The following is a 19696-nucleotide window of genomic DNA, read 5'->3' as shown; positions in this document are numbered from 1 at the left end:
TATTCTTGCAAATAAAGTATAATATGATAAATACTTTTTTAAAAAAATAAATCAAATCAGATTATGTTTTTTAAATTCTCTGAGAATCTCACCATACGCCATGAGATAATCAGAGAGCTCCTGGGTTTAGGAAAACCAGTGTCGGGAATTCTGCTCTAGAGGATCTCCTTACCCCTCGTTTTTTATCCTGCTTTTAATCTCTTCAGAGACAAAGGAATATAGTTCTACGGTCTCTTTTTTGAACAGATGTGTTTCGGAGTTTTAAATTTTTCAGATTTTAGAAAAGCAACATTGGACATATACCCCTGTGAGGGCAGCATCCACTAATCAAACCCATTAATGTTTTTGCAGCATCCTAAGAGAGATAAATAGACTACAGATGGTCTCGGGCCAGTTCAGGTCAAGTTTTGTCACCAAATAAATAGGAAAAACTGTTGGTTTTCAGGTTTGGGGGGTTGTTTTTGTTTTGTTTTTTATAATTGCAAATAAGGGATTGTATAACTGGTATTTCCAAAATGAATTTGCTTCATCCATATTTAGAGGAATATGGAAAAGTAAATCTTGTTTCTCTTTAAACTTATGGAGAAGTGAGGCAAGTTTAATTAAAAATAGCTATTGCCACCAAAGCAGTTCATCCAGATGCTGACCACCTTTATTTCAATGAACGGGTCTTTAAATGTTTCTCTATATGGTGACCTTTAAGTCACCTATATAAGGAATCAAGTCATTAAGGGGTAGAGACATTTAAACAAACATAATTTCCTGGAACTTACTCTCATTGGCCTTAAGGAAGCATATTTTCAGGATGTTTGGAAATAGTTATTAATTTTGAGGGTAAGTTTTCACATTAAAGACAAATGAACATTTTAGGGAGTGTTATCACTAGATTTGACTGATTTGGGAAGAGGCAACTCATAAATGGTGCTCTCTCTAGCCCAGTTCAAACTGATACCTGCTCCAAGAAAATCAAGCCAGCCTAATGAGTTACTTTTTATGTGTAATGAACATGAACAGAGCCAATAAAAATATCATTAGTTTCAGGAAAATTTAGCAATATCAACCAAATTCAGTAATAAATAGGTTTAAATATATGGGTTTTCAATTTTTATCCAGCTCATCAGGACATAAAGAGGACTTTTTTCCTCTCTTTTAATAAATGAAATGAATTTCCTAAGGAATGTAGGAAAATTGTAGAAATTCAAGAGATAATGCTTCCATCTCATTTTTGTTCTGGATGTGTCTAGAAATAGATATACATACAGATAGTCTACTGTGTATATACTTTACTGATGATAAACACCAGTCAGCAATAACATGCTTTGTTATGGAATAGAGCCTAAGATATTATGTCTTTCTATATTCAATTAGAAGCTTTTAGTCAAATATAAACTCTATTTTTGGCTTTCAGAGTACTGGAAAAGCATAGAGCTCATTGGAAGAAATGAAATACAATGAAAAATGACACGCAGAGAACACCGGAGAAACTGATTCGAAAAGTTTAGGTCAAGGAAATGTTTTTCACTTTCTGATCTTGAGACTTGTCACCAAAAAAAACTAATAAGTTTGTAGTGTTCAAAGTTCCAGTCATCTGTGATTGGTGATATTGTTACTTGGGGCTATTACTCAGAGCTCAAAGGAAGAGAGACTTGCAGGTTGTTTTTATTTTTCTCCAAGCCAAGTTTGAAGTTGACTTCCAAAACAGGGCAAGAACACATCCCCGTAGCCATCTAAGCCTGAGCAGCCCCAGGTCAGGTGAGGAGCAGGAAGGCGAGAGTTGGGGGCTGGGGAGGGGGCGGTGAGATTCTGCTTTCTAATAACCACACTGAGAGCAAACAGGAGAAATTATCAGGGAGAGGCATCTTGTCAAAGGCCAGGGACTGCTCTATTTGAGAGAGTCTATTAATTTAAACTAGCTCAGGATTTTGACAAAGGTTCATGGAAAACTCCAGTCACTGGTATCTCTACGTAAAGTCACTCTACAAATATTTTTTTAAGGGCTAAGGAAAAGTGCCTTCAATTTAAGCATGTTAGTTTTGCTCTCTGTTTCATTTTTAATGAAATTACAAATGTACAGAAACCTAGAGAGGGATGTGAAAATAACTCACATCAGCACCTCAAATGAATAAATATCAATATTCTGAGATAATGGACTCTCCCCCACCCCTTTCTTTTTCTGCCATATTCTTAGAAAAAAAAAGTACTCAGACACAATTTTTATTCTGTTATAATTATTAAACCAAACTTTGGATGAAGTGGAAAACTCCATCCATTACTTTAGCTAAATATTTGAAATTCCTCAAGCAAAAAGTGAAATGGTGCAATTCAAGTTTCTGAAAGACCAATTGGCATGGAGTTGTTCATTTTAACACCCTGCTCTCTTGACCTAGTCCTTTTACCCAAAATGTCTTGCTCCTACCTGCCCCTCCTCTAAACCCCACAGTCCACAGTGAACCATGGTGCAACCTGCCAAGGCTTTCTCCAGCTAGAAGCTTTTGTGGATCATCTCACCCACATACCTCTGTAACACCTTTGCCCTCCAGGCAATATTCTTCCCAAAAGAATTTTAATTTCTTTTTGAAAAGTTATGGTTGTCTGTTTGTGTTCTATTTTGGGACAATGGGCAGGAACTGTCAGGCCCACCTACTAAAGAGTGAGGTTCTGGTGGGGGGGCGGGGGGGGCGGGCAGTACAAGGGGATCTTTTGTCCCCATCTCTGTCTTCATCAGGGTCTAGCACAGAGCTGGCTCCCAGCAGAAAACAAGGAATCAGTAAGATGGAAATCAGGCAAGGAAGTAATGAACATCAGGCAGCAAGCCAAGGAGGAATGAATGAATCTCAGCTTTCTTTCTGAAAGCAGTGTAATGTAGGGACAGCGCTCAGTGGAAGAGTCAGGCATCCTTAGTTTCTGCTCAGCTTTGCCACTTTTGAACTGTGCCACATTTGGCGAGTGACCTCACTTTTCAGGGCCTCGGTTTCCTCAACGGTAAAATAAAAGGGTATTTGTTTCTGCCTCTGGAGCAGATGTTTGAGTTCAGCAATATTATAAAAGTTGAAAACGATGGAGGTGAGAAAAACTTGGTTATGACATGAGTAAATGAGGTTGAGACTGTTGCAGCTTTTTGAGATCAAGATAGTTTGCCACAGTATTTTTAGGCCTACTGTATTTTAAGACCATGACTGTAACTGCAGACCCCTAATAAGTCATTTGACTATATCTGAAACATCTAAGCAAAGTGCATTAAATGCACTGGCTCAAGAGTGTGTGGGCATGTGTGTATGTGTGGGGGGTGTTGGTAGAGAGAAAGGAAACTGCCATAACAAAGAATATCCTGAAAGCCAAACTTTCCTTCTCCCTTCAAAAGATAATACGTTTACAACCAATCTTAATTTTTGTAAAAAAAAAAAAAAATTTTTCCTGAAAGTACTTCTGATTCACAGCTCTTTTCCTCCTCCTTTGTGACAGTGGTTTTAGATCTAAAACGGAACATCAATTATACACAGTCGATATTTATTATTATACTCTATTGAATGCTACCATCATTCTCCAAAATGTGTTGAAGTTAGGTCTGTGGCATTTCTCTTTCCTCTGAAATGGATCTTTTTATGTCTCTGCTAATGGCTGAGGAGAGAAAGGCCAAATGCTTTATTAAGAAGCTAGAGCTATTTTTTCTCATTTACATGAACCTTATGTCTTAATGCAATATCACCGAACAGGTAGCCAGTGTGGGCCCTGAAGACTGGGTGGGTATACAGTAAAGGTTTCGACTGTAATCAGTGGGCCCGAGTTGTTTCTCATTCCACTTGGGACATGTTCTTCTGTGGCATGGCTATGCATTCTGTGTACAGCAGCATCCTCCAGGAAACAGGGCTGTCCAGGTCAGTGAAGGACACCTGCTGTTTAAACACTCTTTAATTCTTGAAATGTTCCTTTGGTGCAATAATCAGCAGTTCGGATCTCTGAGACAGGTCTCCAGCATTCAGCAAGCTGGATTTTTCTGCAGAAACACCTGCTCTCCCACCTCCTTCTGGGCAGAGGTTCCTGACTCTGACGTGAGGAGTATCCAAATCAGTTTATCCTATCAGCTACTGAAGCAGCCAGCCTTGTTCTTTCCCTTCATGACAGACACTGTTCTCTATGATGCATTGACTTCAAAACATTACGATTTAGGAGGCTATAAGCGGGCAAGTGGTTTCACTTAACACAGTGGTGTCCCGAGATAATCAATTCCTCCTAAAACTGGTTGAGAAGCATCTGCATCTTTCCTATCACCTTAAGCCTGCAATCACAGGGCCATAAAGTAGAATGAGCCTTTGCATGCCTACATGTTTACAAGCCACTGTGTACTCCTTTTATAGGTTTTTATTGCTGAAGCCATTAGGGACTTTCAGCCACTCTGTCCGCATAAGCATAGATGCATCAACCTGTGTTCAGTTATTATCTTAAGTGCAGTTTCCATTTATGCTAGCACCTCTCTCTAACCTTCCGTTTCTCTTTCTTCGATGTACTGGGAAGGACATAAACTTCAGCGTCACACCGGCCTGGGTTTGCATCTTGGCTTTCCCTTCTTAATGGAGTGCTGTCAACACTGTGTGCTGTCTGGATCTGCTGCTTCACCACTCTGAGCCTCAGTTTCCTTGTGTGCACAATGGAGCCTGTCTGCCTCCCTGGGTTGCTGTGATACTTAAATAAGATAATATGCATATGTACCTTGGACACAGAAGGTGCACAATAAACCTCCACTCCACCCTATCCATTGTCCATTTCCCAAATCATTATTTTCCTTTGCACACGTGTGAGTGCTGTGATTCCCATTTTAAAAATCACACAATATGAGTTATGCCATCCTGAGAAAGATTCTCCTTCCTCTACCAGATGCCCACCTCCTGTGATAGGAGACTTAGTGACCTAGAAGAAGGAAGGGAGGGAAGGAGGATAAGAAGGCTTCTTCTCCACTGAAGAAGTAAAAATACCAGTTGCTGATCTGGAGCCTACTGAGAATTTCTTAAGGGGTTCCAAAAAAAAGCTATTAAAAGGCAATTTTTAGTATCTTTACTGACGAATAAGCTACAATTTTTATGTATACTATCTCACAACCTCTCTTGAGAAACAATTTTACCCACTCTAAAAGATGGGGATAACTGAGGTTCAAGGAGTTTCAGCATTTTGCCGAAGGTTCCAGCAAGTAAGTGGAACAGAGGGATTCAGACCCCATGTTTTTACCCTCTGCTTTTTCTCCTCCCCTATATTATTGGCAATAGTTCGATTTCATGTAGGAGCTTTTAACTAATTTTGAATCAGATTTTTAAAGATAATCACACTGTAAAAATAAAGATGAGGAGGTCAGGCTGGAACAATAGAAATGAAAATGTTATCCGTTGTATAAAATGTAACTAAACTCTGAATATGATTAAATGGTAACAACAGTGGTCTGTTTCATCAGAACTATTTACAGGACTTGAACTTTTCATGATACTGAAACTAATGCAGTAGCACATGCTGGGATTTCTTTGCTCCAGCTTGAGGAACTTTTCACAACTTTCATGCTGTGCCTACAGCAGTCTGCTGAGAGCAAAACCGAAGAGAGCCTGTCTCATCCTCACATTTGCCACATACAGTACCACTCTAATTACCCCAAGTTTCCAAACCATGTGCAGATTAGGAGCAACTAGGAAAAAAAAAACCAGAAAAAATCAGCTCTGATCTCGTCAAAGAGAGGCTGGCCTAGGTGCATTGAGCCTTTACTAAGCTTGATATCTGCAGTAATCTCAGAGAGTGCCTGACATAACCACCACCAGAGTCTGGTGACACTTCTTGCTGGGTGGAGCTCCAGTATCCCACTCTGCCTCAGCTCCTAACCCTCCTTCCCAATCCCACACCTCCACATGGTGTCCCTGGCCTTGGAAATGGATTACAATGGAGCGTCCTGGCTCAGGGTCACTGCATGTACTGTCCTCCCTAATCACCATCACATACCGACTCCCTTCTTCATTGGGGCAGAATTGCCCAGAATTGTACAATCTCAGAGCCTGAAGGGGTTTCACAGGCCATTACATTTTATATTCTTTCTTTTTACAGGTGAGGAAAAAGGAGCCAGTGAGGCTACATGACTTGCCCAGGGTCACCCTATTAGCATGTCCTTCTTTCTATTAAGGACGGCGTGAATTATTGATTACCTTTAAAACTTCCCATGATGTCAATAGAAAATGTGCTGTTTAAGAGAATTACTGAAACATGTCAGTAAATGATTTTCCTCATAGGAAAAGTGCCACTACGATCATTTTCCTTTCATTTCTAGGCCACACTTAAAAGTTACTATCGAGAGCATTTTGCATTTGCCAGTTCCCATTACTTTTATCACCATTTTACACTTATTATTAAAATGTTCATTGCATGCTAGCATTCTGGAAGATGCTGTTGTACCAAATCAGACACAAATTATATCCACACAGCCAACCCAAATGCCAGTGCATTGATGAATTGTTTGCTGCAGGCAGACATGTAGACAGTGCAAGAAGCAGCCCAAATGGGTCTTTAGAACAAGCAACACCCATTCATTTGTGTATGTACACATTGAGTCCCACCAGGTTCACTTGCTAAGGCTGACACACAGCTGCTTGTAGGAAAAGGTAAAGACGAGCAGAATACTTCATGCAGCAATGGTGGTATGCTTTTCCTGAGTGGCATGGAGGTTGCCTTCACAGCTTTCAGGGGTTGGGCAGCAAGGTTAGTGAGGAAGGCTTCCTAAGACAATGGAAAGTGGTGGAATGTTTCCAATTGGAGAGGGCCAGCCCTTCTGCTTTGGGCAGCCACTGCTCAGCTCTGGAGTGTTGGCCATGTAGGATGTTGGCCAGCAAGGCCAGATCTGTGTGTGTATGTGTGTGTGCGTGTGTGCGTGTGTGCATGTGTGTGTGTGTGTGTGTGTGTGTGTGCTTGTTTAAAGAAGCCAGCAATCTAGAGTTGTATATTAAATCTCCTATTTTTTTTTTTTAATGCTGTCATTGACTTCTGTGAGCCAATTTTGGCCAAGTCCTACCAGTTTTGTGACCCGAAAATTTTCCGGGACAGGATTTGAGGGAATAGCTAGTTGGGCAGAGGATTAGAACTAGTGTTGGGGTAAGTGTGAGTGGCGCTCTGGCTGGGTAGGCTTGTCATGGCTTCCTCATCCTAGTGGCTCTTAGAAAATTAACCTGATTAATCAGAAGTAAGATGTGGCAATTTGTGATGTCATTCTCTGATTTTATAATCGTTTCTAGTTCTAAGGACATTTCGATTGCTTCATGCTTTTCTAACACAATGACCTGCTTTATGATGAGGGTTTGAAGGGGAGGGGTGGGTGAAAGCTCCAGTTATTGAAAATATTTGACCAGTTTAAAAACAATTAGCAACACAAATGTAGTCAGAGGATTTTCAAACAGACCTCTTTTTAGCCCCCTTTGTTTGGTCCTCAGTGTAGAATACCTGAAGGCTAGTTTCCTGGCCAATTAGCATCCTGCACAGTCCACTTACCTCATGGCAGCCAACAGTCATAACACTATTTGTGCATCACAGTTCTATTATTCAGTTTGGTCTTAAAAACGGTGGGGGGAAATTTATAGGAAAAAGAATTTTTGTCTCAGCTCAGAGTGTGTAGAAAGTCAAGACAATTCTTACCCATCTGACTCAGTAGAATTAATTTTAGTTGAACCTAAGTAGATCTAATAAATTCACCAACAGATGCCTATTAAAATTAAGAACTTTCTTGAGATTTTCCATGAATTTTGTGGGTTGTGGGAGAAGAGTTATAACTTTATAGTAATGGTGTATTTTACAAAGGGCATTTCTCTTCAGGCTACGAATAGTGGAAGGCTGAGACAATTAGATGGAAAATTCAAGCACAATAAGCTTACTTTTGAAGTAAATTAATTACTTTTGTTTAGAATCCCCATATCTATAGTTTTCTCATCATCTAATTTTCTGGATAACCGCTGTAGTCTTAAGTCATATTCAAACTATATAAGCATAGTCACAGAGAGGGAAATCAACAAATGTCTGCAGATGCCTATAAATACACTATCTGTGGGAAGCACTTTTCAAAGTTTCAAGGATTAAACAACCGCTTAATTGCAGCAGTCCAGCTAGCTCAGGCTTTTGAAACTCAGTGGAAAGTTCCTGTTTGTTTTTGTTCTCCGGACTAGTGCAAGTCTGTATTGCTGTACTGCTGTGGTCTTAGCGGGAAGACCATCCCATGTTTTGCAGGATGGAAAGCGATAATGTGATCAAATTGGGATTGCTCCACAAAGTAATCATTTCAACAAGAAAATATATTGTCTACGTATTTACAGGGGTTAGAGCCCAAAGTTGTGTAGGGAGGGAATAATACATCAAAACCTCAGCTGAAAAAAACTGTAGCATGTTCATGTAGATTGGGCAAGATTAACCATTACTTCTAGGACACTTTCACCCATATGATGTACATGTTAACAACCTGATGATATATATGATGATAGAAAGTCACATAAAACAGCTATTTTTCCTGGCATAGAGCCCTACTGTAAACCTGGAGATATTTAAATAACCCATCTCAGTCATGATCCTGGCTATGTGTAAGGACCGAAAGAGGCCATTCAATTGTATAACAGATTTCTTCCACATTCCTTGCTCTTCCTGCCAGCCTCTGGGGTCGAGAATGTTGCATCTAACCCATGCAATCTTAAGACTGAAAAAGATAAAACTGGGAGAAGTAAAATAGCAGGACTTTGATCTCGTTAGCTCGTAGGACATTGGTACAAAGATGAATGCTACAGTGGAAGGATACTCATTTGTCATGTCAAGAAAAATTAATCTTTAAAAGTTTACATATTACCAAAGATTTCTAAAGGAATAAGAATCAGCCTTTCGAGTCTCCCATTATTCTCCCATAACATGCTACAAACTCTCTGAGGTAATATGCTTCTGTATAATCCTATTAATGCTGCCTGTGAGCCCTTGTAAATGTTGCCACTTCCTCTTCCCCATATACTCTTTCATCTAAAATGTAACAGCTGACTGATGTCTGGTTTATGTTTTTACTTAACTCTTATTATTGATTTCACTTCTTTAATGTTATACTAAACAGGAGCCATGAGAAGCAAATAAGGGCACTTCAGAACTTCTTCTCTTTGGGATCAAATTCTCCAGAAGAGAAGAACTGGAGAATGAATGAATGAATGAATGGACTGTTGCTTTTAACCTGTCTGTAAATACATGTTTCTGACTCTTGTAATGGATCGATCTTTTGACAAGTAATCATTTAAAGTTTAATTTTAATCTACGCATCAGAGCTGGAGAGATGGAATTGCTTAGGCTTTTCTCTCAACCTCTCTCCCTCTTCGATTTTCAAGATAAAGCAATTAATTAATGTGCATTTTTCAACTGAAGAAATAATTAAGACCCGGCTGTGTCTGTAAAATTATAAGTTACGATGAAACACTCAGGACTTGTTAATGCTTTTTTTGGCATGAAGAAGAAAGACATAGGTATCTTATATTAAGTGGTATTCTAAAAAGCATAAGTTAGCAGTTTGCCTGCCAAATTAACTTTCAAAGATATCAAAGTAACTAAGTTTGACTTTTCTACACACAAATTTTAAATGATTGATGGACTACTGTAAAATAATTTTGTTCAAAAAAGATCATCTTTGGCAGGTTACTTCTAAGGATTTACTACTCTGGAGAGATGAAAAGATATCCCCATTTTACATTAATTTCTCCGATAAATCAGCACTTATCTGAAATATGCCTGAAAATTATGCGGTATTTACTGTATTATGAGCCTTCTTACACTGTAACCAGCAGCTCCATATGGGATGGTTTTTACTTCTAAAATTTGAGAGAATTTTTCTATACATAAAGAGCATCTTTAAGAAAATACAGATGGGTAGAACAGTATATCTGGCATTTTTATTCACTACTATATCATTGTAAGGTAGTATATGAGACTAAAATATACAGAAAGATGATTTTTTAAAATCAACAATACCACTTCAGGATGTGGTTTCAGATTCACCCTACAGTATTCTTCAGAGTCTGAAAGGATACGTTTCTTTCTTTTTAAACATAAATTGGGTGATTTTATTTATGTCTATGGTCACTTTAGAATTAATGTAGAATTATATAAACTGGGAGTGAAAATGTCAACTAAGGGATCAAACAGGTAATGGAAATAAGTGAACAGGGCCAGTTATGGGTATATGTGTGTGGCGGGGGAGGGGATTGTGGTAGGGGTATGGTGCTGAGAGGAACTGTCATTTAGGTCAATATGAAAGATACTCTGATTTTTATAAAAAGAAGATTAGAAATCTCCTAGTTTTTCAATACTGGCAACTACAAAGTTTTTAAAGATCCTGGGCTGGCCAAACAAAAGATGTCTAGGGAATGACGTGCTGTTATAAACCTGCTGAGAAGAAGAAAAGTATTTACCTTAAAAAAAAAAATAAGCTTCCTCAGTTGTCCACATTTTTTGTAATGCAGTCTCATAATTGTGAAACAGTCACCTATAATATAATGGCCTAAAGGTGGCTCAGGACAAAAGAACTAAGGCTCTATATTCCATGTTTGGAAGAAGTTTTGCAAAAGGGCTCAGATGCCTGGGGAAGGAGGATGCAGTAATACAGATTCCTTACGTAAAACAATAATCAGTGAATTCAGAATGGAAAAGATATGAAGCAGAGGCCCCTTTTCTCTCAAATTTATCTTCAAGGCCATTTGATTGTATGGTGTTGAATAAAGCTGACTTACAAAAAAAAAAAAATTCCTTCTTTGTTCTTTCGCAGGGTGAAGTAGAGAAATAAAGTCTCCCCGCTGAACTACTATGAGGTCAGAAGCCTTGCTGCTATATTTCACACTGCTACACTTTGCTGGGGCTGGTTTCCCAGAAGATTCTGAGCCAATCAGTATTTCGCATGGCAACTGTAAGTACCCACAGTCTCACTCTGACTCTCTCCCTTTGTGAATGCTGTAGCCTGCATCAACCAGTAAACCATAAAGATTAAAAATTTAGTAAAATAGGAGATTTGTTAGTCACTTTAACTTGTGTAGGTGGCAAAATTAATTCAAGTCTAGTCAAATCGGAGGGATGCCTATTTTATAATTCTGTTAAATGTTGTTGTGGGACACGTGTGAGGATTTGAAACGTTCCTCAGTGCCTTCGGTGAAGTCTCAGTTACTACAAAGAGGCCATGATCATGCCTGAAAACCAGCTATGGAAGAATATCACTCTCACTTGGGCATTGCCACTGTTTGTGCATGTTCATATGTAATTAATATATGGGCATCGTTACAAGATAAGAAAGAAAATAAGAAGACTGCTTTGGAGTTAACTTTAGAGACAAAATTAACTTCTTTTAAACTTAGAAGTTATATTATTGCTAGACTTGGGCAGAGTGAATGTCAATTTAGATGATCCATTTCGACGGTTTATATAACCTTCCTTTGGTCTCTGCTTCATTGTCAAAGGTAGAAAGCAACAGGATTTAGAATTCCGTTGATTCTTTAAAAGAGGAAAGTTTTACCTGTGTGTTGTATTTTACTAGTAAGATACCCCCTGTCATGCTCAGATACTACAGGGGTTTAAAGTGAGGGGTCCGATATTAAATCTGTGAATGGTTTTCGAGCAATTATCAGTCCCCTCCACCCCCCGGAAAACAACTGCCTTTTAAATGTGACTCATCTTTCTTTCCTCCTTAGTTTCTTTGGAGGAATGCCAGTGCTCTGGGTTGTAGGTTTAAAGGCAGATTTTTGAGATGTAGGTATTTCTGAAGGTCAGATATTATTACGAATTGCTCGCTTTCAACCAAAGAGAACTGTAAGAGAGGAGAAATATGCCCATTGACTCTCTAAGTCAGGGAAAATTCCAGATCACTCTACTGGCTACACTCAGTTTGACCCTGTCCTGTCAAAGTGCCCATTTCTGTGAGATTAGCCAATTGCTTAACTCAAGAGTGAACTTCCCACAGTTCCTAGAATGCCAACCGACCTAGCAGGGCTGCCTTCAATGGTAGATTATTCCAACTGGACGCCTGTGGAGACTGTATTTTTCTTCTGGCTCCTGGTCTAGGGCTCTCGCCTCCAGACCACATTGCCTTTGTGGTGATTGATGGGAAGGCTGCTTTGAAATAGTTTTGTCCCGAGACAAGATCTTTGGCAGACTGCCCCTCAGGCTTAGCACTCTAAAGAAGATGAAAAGAAAACTGAAAGAAAAGAGCACCTTCATGTAAAGGGTTCACTTGCAAGTTTAAGCCCCAGAAAGAGGGACAAGTCAGAAATTCTGACACTTAGAAATATAATTCCAGGCTTATTATCATTTGGAAATGAAACTGTAACTTGATCATCCATAGTACTCTTCTGTCATAGGTTTTCCTAAAATAATAGACTCATTGGAGATGAAAAATTGTGGCATGGTCTGACTTAAATATGGTTTTGTTTTGTGTCCGGTCCCCCTCCTCTCCCTGCCTTGTCAATTCTTGGCTTGATTTCCTTTTCTCTTTCTTGCCCCATCTCCTCTTTTCACAGATACAAAACAGTATCCGGTGTTTGTGGGCCACAAGCCAGCACGGAACACCACACAGAGGCACAGACTGGACATCCAGATGATTGTGATCATGAACAGAACCCTCTACATTGCTGCTAGGTGAGTGGCCTTTTCCTCACCTCTGCCTCCTGTGTATCCGAAGGTCCTAAGACCTAAATGTATCCGCTATGCATCATTTTAAAGATCATGACAGTCCCAGACAAACCGTTATTTAATTTAAAGGCTGTTTTAGTTTGTCAAGCAATCATTTGTTCAAGATTATCTGTGTCTGTTTATGTGGATTTAGATAGAAATAATTGTGTAGTTTAGAGCTTAGACTCAAATAATCCACTGTTTATCTTGAACATACATGCAAATATTTACTCGAGCACCCAGTATGGCACTTCTTGATACTTTTTTGTTAAATCAAGTTGAATGTGTAGACATGTATTATATAGTATGTGTGTGGGTGTGTGTATATTAAAACTGTTTGTATTCTTGCACTGAATATATAGTGTATATCATTACTTTAACAGATGGCAGTAGCACCCAAAGAGTTCTTGATTTGGATTTGGATCTAGTAAGACAATACTTATCCACTAGGGAAATGTCATTTAAACATACCATGTCTTAAGGCTGAATGGCATGGTAAGAATACTGCCTAAACGAGGGTTACATGGATTTATGCTTTTATTTTAATCCAATTCTTAATTCAGCTGGACCACAATTTCTCTGGCTGCAGTGTCCTCTGTCAAATGAGAGGTTGGATTAGATTATTTTAATGAAGTCTCTTGGGATTCCAACACTATACGATTCCCAGTCTATGGCCATGCCACCCAGAATGTGCCTGATTCTGGCTGATCTCAGAAGCTAAGCAGGGTTGGGCCTGGTTAGTATTTAGTTGGGAGACCACCTAGGAAGACCAGGTGCTGTAAGCATTAAAAACAACAACAACAACAATATACAATTCCCCATTCCCCATCTGGGGGTTTTGTAGCTCATTCAAAATAATTCTAAATGAACAGCAACAAGGAGCACTATCTTGTGGAGTTCCACTGTGGTCCTACTGAGTCTAGATTGATTAATCACTTCACACTGGGAACAGAAATAAGAGATTGTGTTTGTGGTAGTCATCTGGCTGTGAGCATAGGTAAAGAGCAAGTAAACAACAACAGTGCTTGATTCTTTTAAAGCACTTGGATATTCTGAAATGACTAGCTATGTAACATGATAAAAAAAAAAAAATTGAATTAAAATATCCTGCAAGTACATTTGGTCACAGGGAGCAATGCCAAAATACTTTTTTAAATTTTTACTTCATGGAAACTTACATAGTACATTCTAGTTGTATGTGCCCCATAAACTACAAATATAATTTTAAGTTCTTTATAAATGTTAAATCCTGGGTGGTAGGGGGGAACTTATGAGAAGGAGATACTAGTATCCCCATGTTTTAAGGGAGGAAACCAAAGTACAAAGAGATGAAATGACTGGGTCAAAAGGACAGAGGCAGGATTTGAACCAGGATGGTCGTGCTCTGTCATTACTCCCTGTGCTGTGCAACCTACTGAGCAGTAGGGGTGGCACTGTCCGTCCTGGGAATAACCTAATAGCTGCTGCCCAAGAACATAGTCACTGTGCGTGTTCATTGGAATGCATTCTAATGAGGTCCTCCGTAGCCACCTCTGTGGCAGCATATTAGCTCCTTCTTAAATATCATTTTTAGTTTTCTAAATGTCACAGGGCTGGTAGATTATAGTTGCACCTAATTATCTAAAGTCTGGTCAAAACAAATGATTAAACATTGGATCTGTGAGAAGTAGGATGACTCAAGAATCTTGTATGAATTGTTCATTTTGCTGCAGTTGAGTATCTAGAGGGAAAAAAATGGTATAGCAGACCATCCTGACACATGGTAATTTAACATGGGTGTAGGCTACAGGTCCAGGGTGGCACATGAGCGAGGGGCAAGATGCTATACAAACTTAAAAGTGGCATTATTCCAGCTTGTTAAAACCAAGACAGTTTTATCCTAACCCCTCATCCCAAGAAAAGGACAAAGAAGAAACGGAAAGAAAAAACTATAAAAAGACTTGCCTTTTCTTAGAGGTAAAATTTGAAGTTTTCTAGTGCTGACATGTTGCTTTTCACTCTACACAGACACTCCCCTTCAGTACACACCCTTGGAAAGATTCCTAAAAGGTTATGTAGCTGCCATATTTAGGGTCTCTCTTTAATTTCCCATTTCCCAACATTGCCCAGAGAGATCCAGGTTCCTGGGCAGCAAGTAACAGGATTTAAAGTTAAATCCTTCCCCCGGGCTCAAGCCAAGGCTACACAATTCAGTGGTGCTTACTGGAGGGGGGAAGAGGAAGTACCTAGGATTAAGTCAGTTTGTGTTCAAATAACTTAATTCAGCAAGAGCCACATATGAATCCTGGGGTGTACACACCCGTGGCTGGGAGTGACTCCCGCCCCTGGTCTGTGGTTTTAGCATAAAGCGCCGTTTCTGTTTGCTGGGCAATGTGATCTCTTGGATGTTGAAAAAGATTGCCATCCTCCAAAAGGAGATTTCATTCACAGATTGTGTTTTCAGAAGGCTTTTCCCAGTTCTTCTAGACAACTGTTGTTAGCAATGGGAAGCCCAGTACCATCCAGGACCTGGGGAATGAGTGAGGTTTGATGGCAAGAACCCCTTTCAATCTGCTTTATTATTATCCATCTTGTAGGTTCTTTTTTTCCCTTTAATCTCTAAACTGCTAATTAGCATAAACAGGCCATGCCAGAAGGGGGCAACTGGAGAGGTTTGTGAGGAATTGCCAATGCATAGTAATCAGCTGTTAATTTACAATTCTTATATTCAGCTCCTACTTAAAGTTTAGAGGGGCGGCAGGGCAAAGAAAACCTGAAGTCATCTCAAACCTGATACCAGAGTAATAGGCAATTCCATTCCAATAATGAGCCTGACCCACAGCACCACCAATAAAGTCAAACAAGTAATAAAGAAATGCAATAAAACTGCCTGGAAATTAAAGGGCAGGGCAATTCTGACACCCTACTTAAGTTTGAAGAACTTCCCAATTCAGCAATTTACAAAACAGGCTCAGGCTCCCATTCTCCCCGCTTACCACCCTTATTTTCTCTCTCTTCCTCTCCCTCTCCCATCCTCTCCCTCCCCCTCCTCCTTCCTGTTCCCCTTACCCCCCTCACGCATAGTTCCGAAAAGGTCTTGCCCTTTTTATTTTCACATGAGAGAGCCTGTTTTTATTTTTCTCTGTTATACCTTCTCTAAAAGCAGTAGCAAACATTTCCAAAAAATTGAAGTAAATCCTGATAGCAGATAATTCTTTTCTTTCCTTTATTCTTTCTTTTCTCTCCTCCCCCCTTTCTCTTGAGTAATGAGTGGGCTTGAAAGTCTGCATGGGAGCCTTGAGGTCCCTGGTTTAAAGTTGTGGGTAATTTTCCAGCCCCAGGACTTCCTGCATTTTAGAAAAAGTCAATGTTATTTCAAGGGAAAATGAGCTGTTTTGCTTTCCCTGACTAGTCCCCCATCTCCCCAGTTGAGTGTAGTTCTTTTCTTTCTTCTGAATTCCAGACAAAAACACCCTTGTACTCAGCTCAAACAGAAGGGGATATTTAAATATAGCCCCACACCTGAGTTGCTGATTCTGTTTCTCCCCATCTGAGGGGAGACTGGCAGTAAGTTGTAAAGACAACTAAATTCTGAGCAAAACAGGAAGGTGAACAGAAGCAAGAAATATAAACTTTAGCTCAAGTACCGTTTAGATCTTAATTGACCATCGTTGTGTGAAGAAAAGAGTCGCTTCTGGAAATAATTTGACCTTTATCATCTTCTATCTTGTCAATCAAATCGTCAGAGCCAAGGCTGAAAACATACTTTCCAAAGAGAGATGGAGATGGAGATTAGCTTTCCGTTAGCCCCTTTGATGAACAGATGTGGCATGTTGAATACCAAGTGTCTGGTACATGGATTTGAAGATACTGAAAGGGGATGTGAACCCATCTGTCTTCCAGTTTTTGAGCCAATTTAACTTTCACAGTCCTCTCTCCTGAACTACGATATACAGATGTTGTAGCTCTGGTATGAGAGAGACTACGGGAAAGTTTTCATAAAAGGTGTCCCATATAGCAAGATGCCACAATATCAGAAGGTGCTGGATGTGAGCCAGAGGAATCGCTTGCAGGTTGAACTCTTCTCTTTTTCTTGCATGTGGATGTCTTGTTTTTTAATTACATGGATATGGATTTATCTGCCTTGAATGAGATATATACTCACTCATACAGGAGAAAATGAACTGTCTTGACTCTTGTGTTTGACACTGTATTAATCTTTCTTTGTTTATAGGGACCATATTTATACAGTTGATATAGACACATCATACACAGAAGAAATTTACTGTAGCAAAGTAAGTAGTTTTAAAATCGTCTTTCTGAAATGAAAGCTCTTAGGATAGTTCTTGAAGAGAATTTGTATTTTAAATGCATTGATTGAGATGACATAGCTAATAATTTGGGATATTTTGTGAAATCCCAATGTAGTGGTAAGTTTGGGCTTAACACATGTTCAGAAACAGTTGTGTACATCATATTTTATTCATCAAATATGTGAGCGTATACACTTTGAAGTTTTATATAATTCCTAAATTCCTTCAATAAAATACTGCCATATTTGTCCAGGAAAATGTTAGTTTTCACACGTAAAGTTTTGTTCCACAAATGTTTCAGTGTTATGTTTCCATGTCTTGCAGTACTAAGTTGGACTTGACTGTTGTGGTTCAGGAATTTGATCATTATCCATTTCAGACAGACATAAAATATAATCTAGGCTTCCCTTGTAATTTCGCATGGAGGTACTTTAGTTAATAAAATCTGCCACAGAACTAGACAATCACTTTAGTCAATGAATTTCCGTGAAAGAGCATTACCCAAATTAAATCTTCATCCACCTAAAGTGAATGTCTCCTTTATTTTTTAAAAAATTACTTCCATATTTTAAGGGAAAAGCCTGCTTTATGAAAGTTGATTTATCAACTGAAAGGAAAGGGCAAGGACATGCATTTTATCAAAATGAGCATAATTTAGTAGATGAATTTGGATATTTTATGTGAAATTTCCACACTGTTGTTTATTCTTTTTTCCCTTCTCCTTCATCTTTATCTCAAAGAGGAGATCATTTTGTAGTTTAATGAATACATAGGAGTTCAAAATTAAATGAACGTTTCTATCTCTAATCTTTTGTCGTTACGGTGAATTAATCATGGTTCAGTAAATATATGTTCAGCCTCTAGTCTCCCCAAGGGAACTCTTCTAAAATCAAATGCAACAACCTCTAGGCTCTAATTGATTTCTTTCTTGATCCATGCAGAAACTGACATGGAAATCTAGACAGGCTGATGTAGACACATGCAGAATGAAGGGAAAACATAAGGTAGGCAATTTTCATTTCTCCTGCAGCTGCCACTTTGGGTTAAGGTTTTGACTGTTATCTCCAGCCGTGGACCCGTGATGTGGAATGGATCATGCGAATACTTTTTCCCCCAGTGATTGCTTTTTTCATCACTTATTGAGGGCTTTAATTTGCAAAAATAGTTTGCTTTTAATGTGATGAAACATTACGGCTGCTGCTACGGCTGCATCATGAACTACTTAGGGGCACTAGGGATTATGGACACAAAGCTGGCTGCCCCGACTCTTCTAAGTGCCCCCTCCAGTAGCCCACCTCACAGTCCAAAAAGCCTCAGGGACTCTGCAGAAGAGCTCAGAAAAGGTTGCTGCAGGCTTACAGGGGCTTGTGCCTTTAGTCACAGAATAATATAAAAACACACTTCAGCCGGGAGCCTTGTACATCAAGAGACCCTGGAGCATCTGGCATCAAAATTAACATGATGGGAGGGTGCCACTTCTAGGCGTGCTTTCCTTCTGTGACATAAACACACACTCTTCCACTGTGTGCCATGTTTTCATTTACTATTTAAAGGAAATTGTTGTTCTCAATATCATCTTTTGGTAAACAGGAGGAGGAGCTCAAACTTTTAACAGAGGAGTTCCTCAGCCACCTTCTTTTTAACCTGACACATGGCAGATCACCATATGTGGTGAAGAATAAGTTTCTGTGTTTAATGTACTGGTTACAAAAAAGTTTGAATTATTTTTCAGGATGAGTGTCACAACTTTATTAAAGTTCTTCTGAAGAAAAACAATGATACTTTGTTTGTCTGTGGAACTAATGCCTTCAACCCTTCCTGCAGAAACTATAAGGTAAGTGCAATTTTGTCCTGGAGGTATTTCATAATTTACTGTGATTGTCCCTGCAGCAACCTCAGAGTTGTAATCCAGCGCCACCTGGGTTCATCTCACTTGTTGACCTTAATGTTTTACTCCACAGGAGAGATCCTGAGCTGGCTTCCAAATTTCCTGTTAGTTCAGGATTGACTGACATGTCTTTAAAGAGCCTAGCTGGCAAAGTTAGTTTCTATAAGACCCCATTCTTTATTGTTCAGAACACCGACACACTTGCCACATATACCGCGTGAATTTCCTCTCTCTCCCTTTCTCTTTCTCCTTCACACCCCAGCATCTCCTCTCTGAGCACAAACATACACCTATATTATGAGTGATTCCAATTTTAAAAGGTACCTGAAAAGCAGGCCATTGGAAACAGTAGACATTCCGCTACATAAGATTTTCAAGAACACAGAAAGTTAATTCCATTTAGTACTCAGCTTACCTAACTATGGCCTTGCTTACCCTGGCCTTTATGCAAGGGAAAAAAAATTAACTCTCAAAGTGTTAATAAATCCAGGTAGTCCTCATGCGGCTGAGAGAGGTAGTGCTGAAGAAGCGGGAGCTACCCTCTGCAAAAGCAGAGGTGGCGACGACCTTAGGTCTTGGCTCCACACCTGCTAGCTCTCCTTGTCTCTTCTTTCTGCCACAGTCTTTCATTCAGCGAAAACATACTGAGTTTCTCTCGTGGCCAGACACTGAGGTTGTAAAGAGAGAAGAGAGGCCTCCATCCTTACGGAAGCCAGATAAGGAGGAGAAACTACAATTCCATGGGATTGCTGCCATGATGACTTAACACAAAGCATTATGGAGCACAACAGAAAAGGACTTAGCCTGAGATGACAAAAGCTTCCAGAAAGAGACAGAT

At 39.4% G+C, this 19696-nt stretch overlaps 1 protein-coding gene and 1 pseudogene across 3 annotated transcripts in view; both read left to right on the top strand.

The window, feature by feature from the left end:
* Positions 1 to 19696, top strand: part of SEMA6A (semaphorin 6A) — a 121621-nt gene that overhangs the window by 50864 nt on the left and 51061 nt on the right. For all 3 annotated transcript variants that reach the window (XM_006913302.2, XM_015590544.2, XM_015590545.2), the window contains exons 2-6: positions 10790 to 10927; positions 12528 to 12645; positions 16892 to 16952; positions 17912 to 17974; positions 18703 to 18804. In XM_006913302.2, coding sequence (XP_006913364.1) covers positions 10828 to 10927; positions 12528 to 12645; positions 16892 to 16952; positions 17912 to 17974; positions 18703 to 18804 — 444 coding nt within the window. In that variant the 5' untranslated portion in view covers positions 10790 to 10827. The remainder of the gene's footprint in view (positions 1 to 10789; positions 10928 to 12527; positions 12646 to 16891; positions 16953 to 17911; positions 17975 to 18702; positions 18805 to 19696) is intronic.
* LOC112480792 lies at positions 13345 to 13463 on the top strand (annotated as a pseudogene).

The sequence above is a fragment of the Pteropus alecto genome, unplaced genomic scaffold (genome assembly GCF_000325575.1).
Source record: "Pteropus alecto unplaced genomic scaffold, ASM32557v1 scaffold20, whole genome shotgun sequence".
Lineage (NCBI taxonomy): Eukaryota > Metazoa > Chordata > Mammalia > Chiroptera > Pteropodidae > Pteropus > Pteropus alecto.
This window is presented reverse-complemented; position numbering and strand designations above follow the sequence as displayed.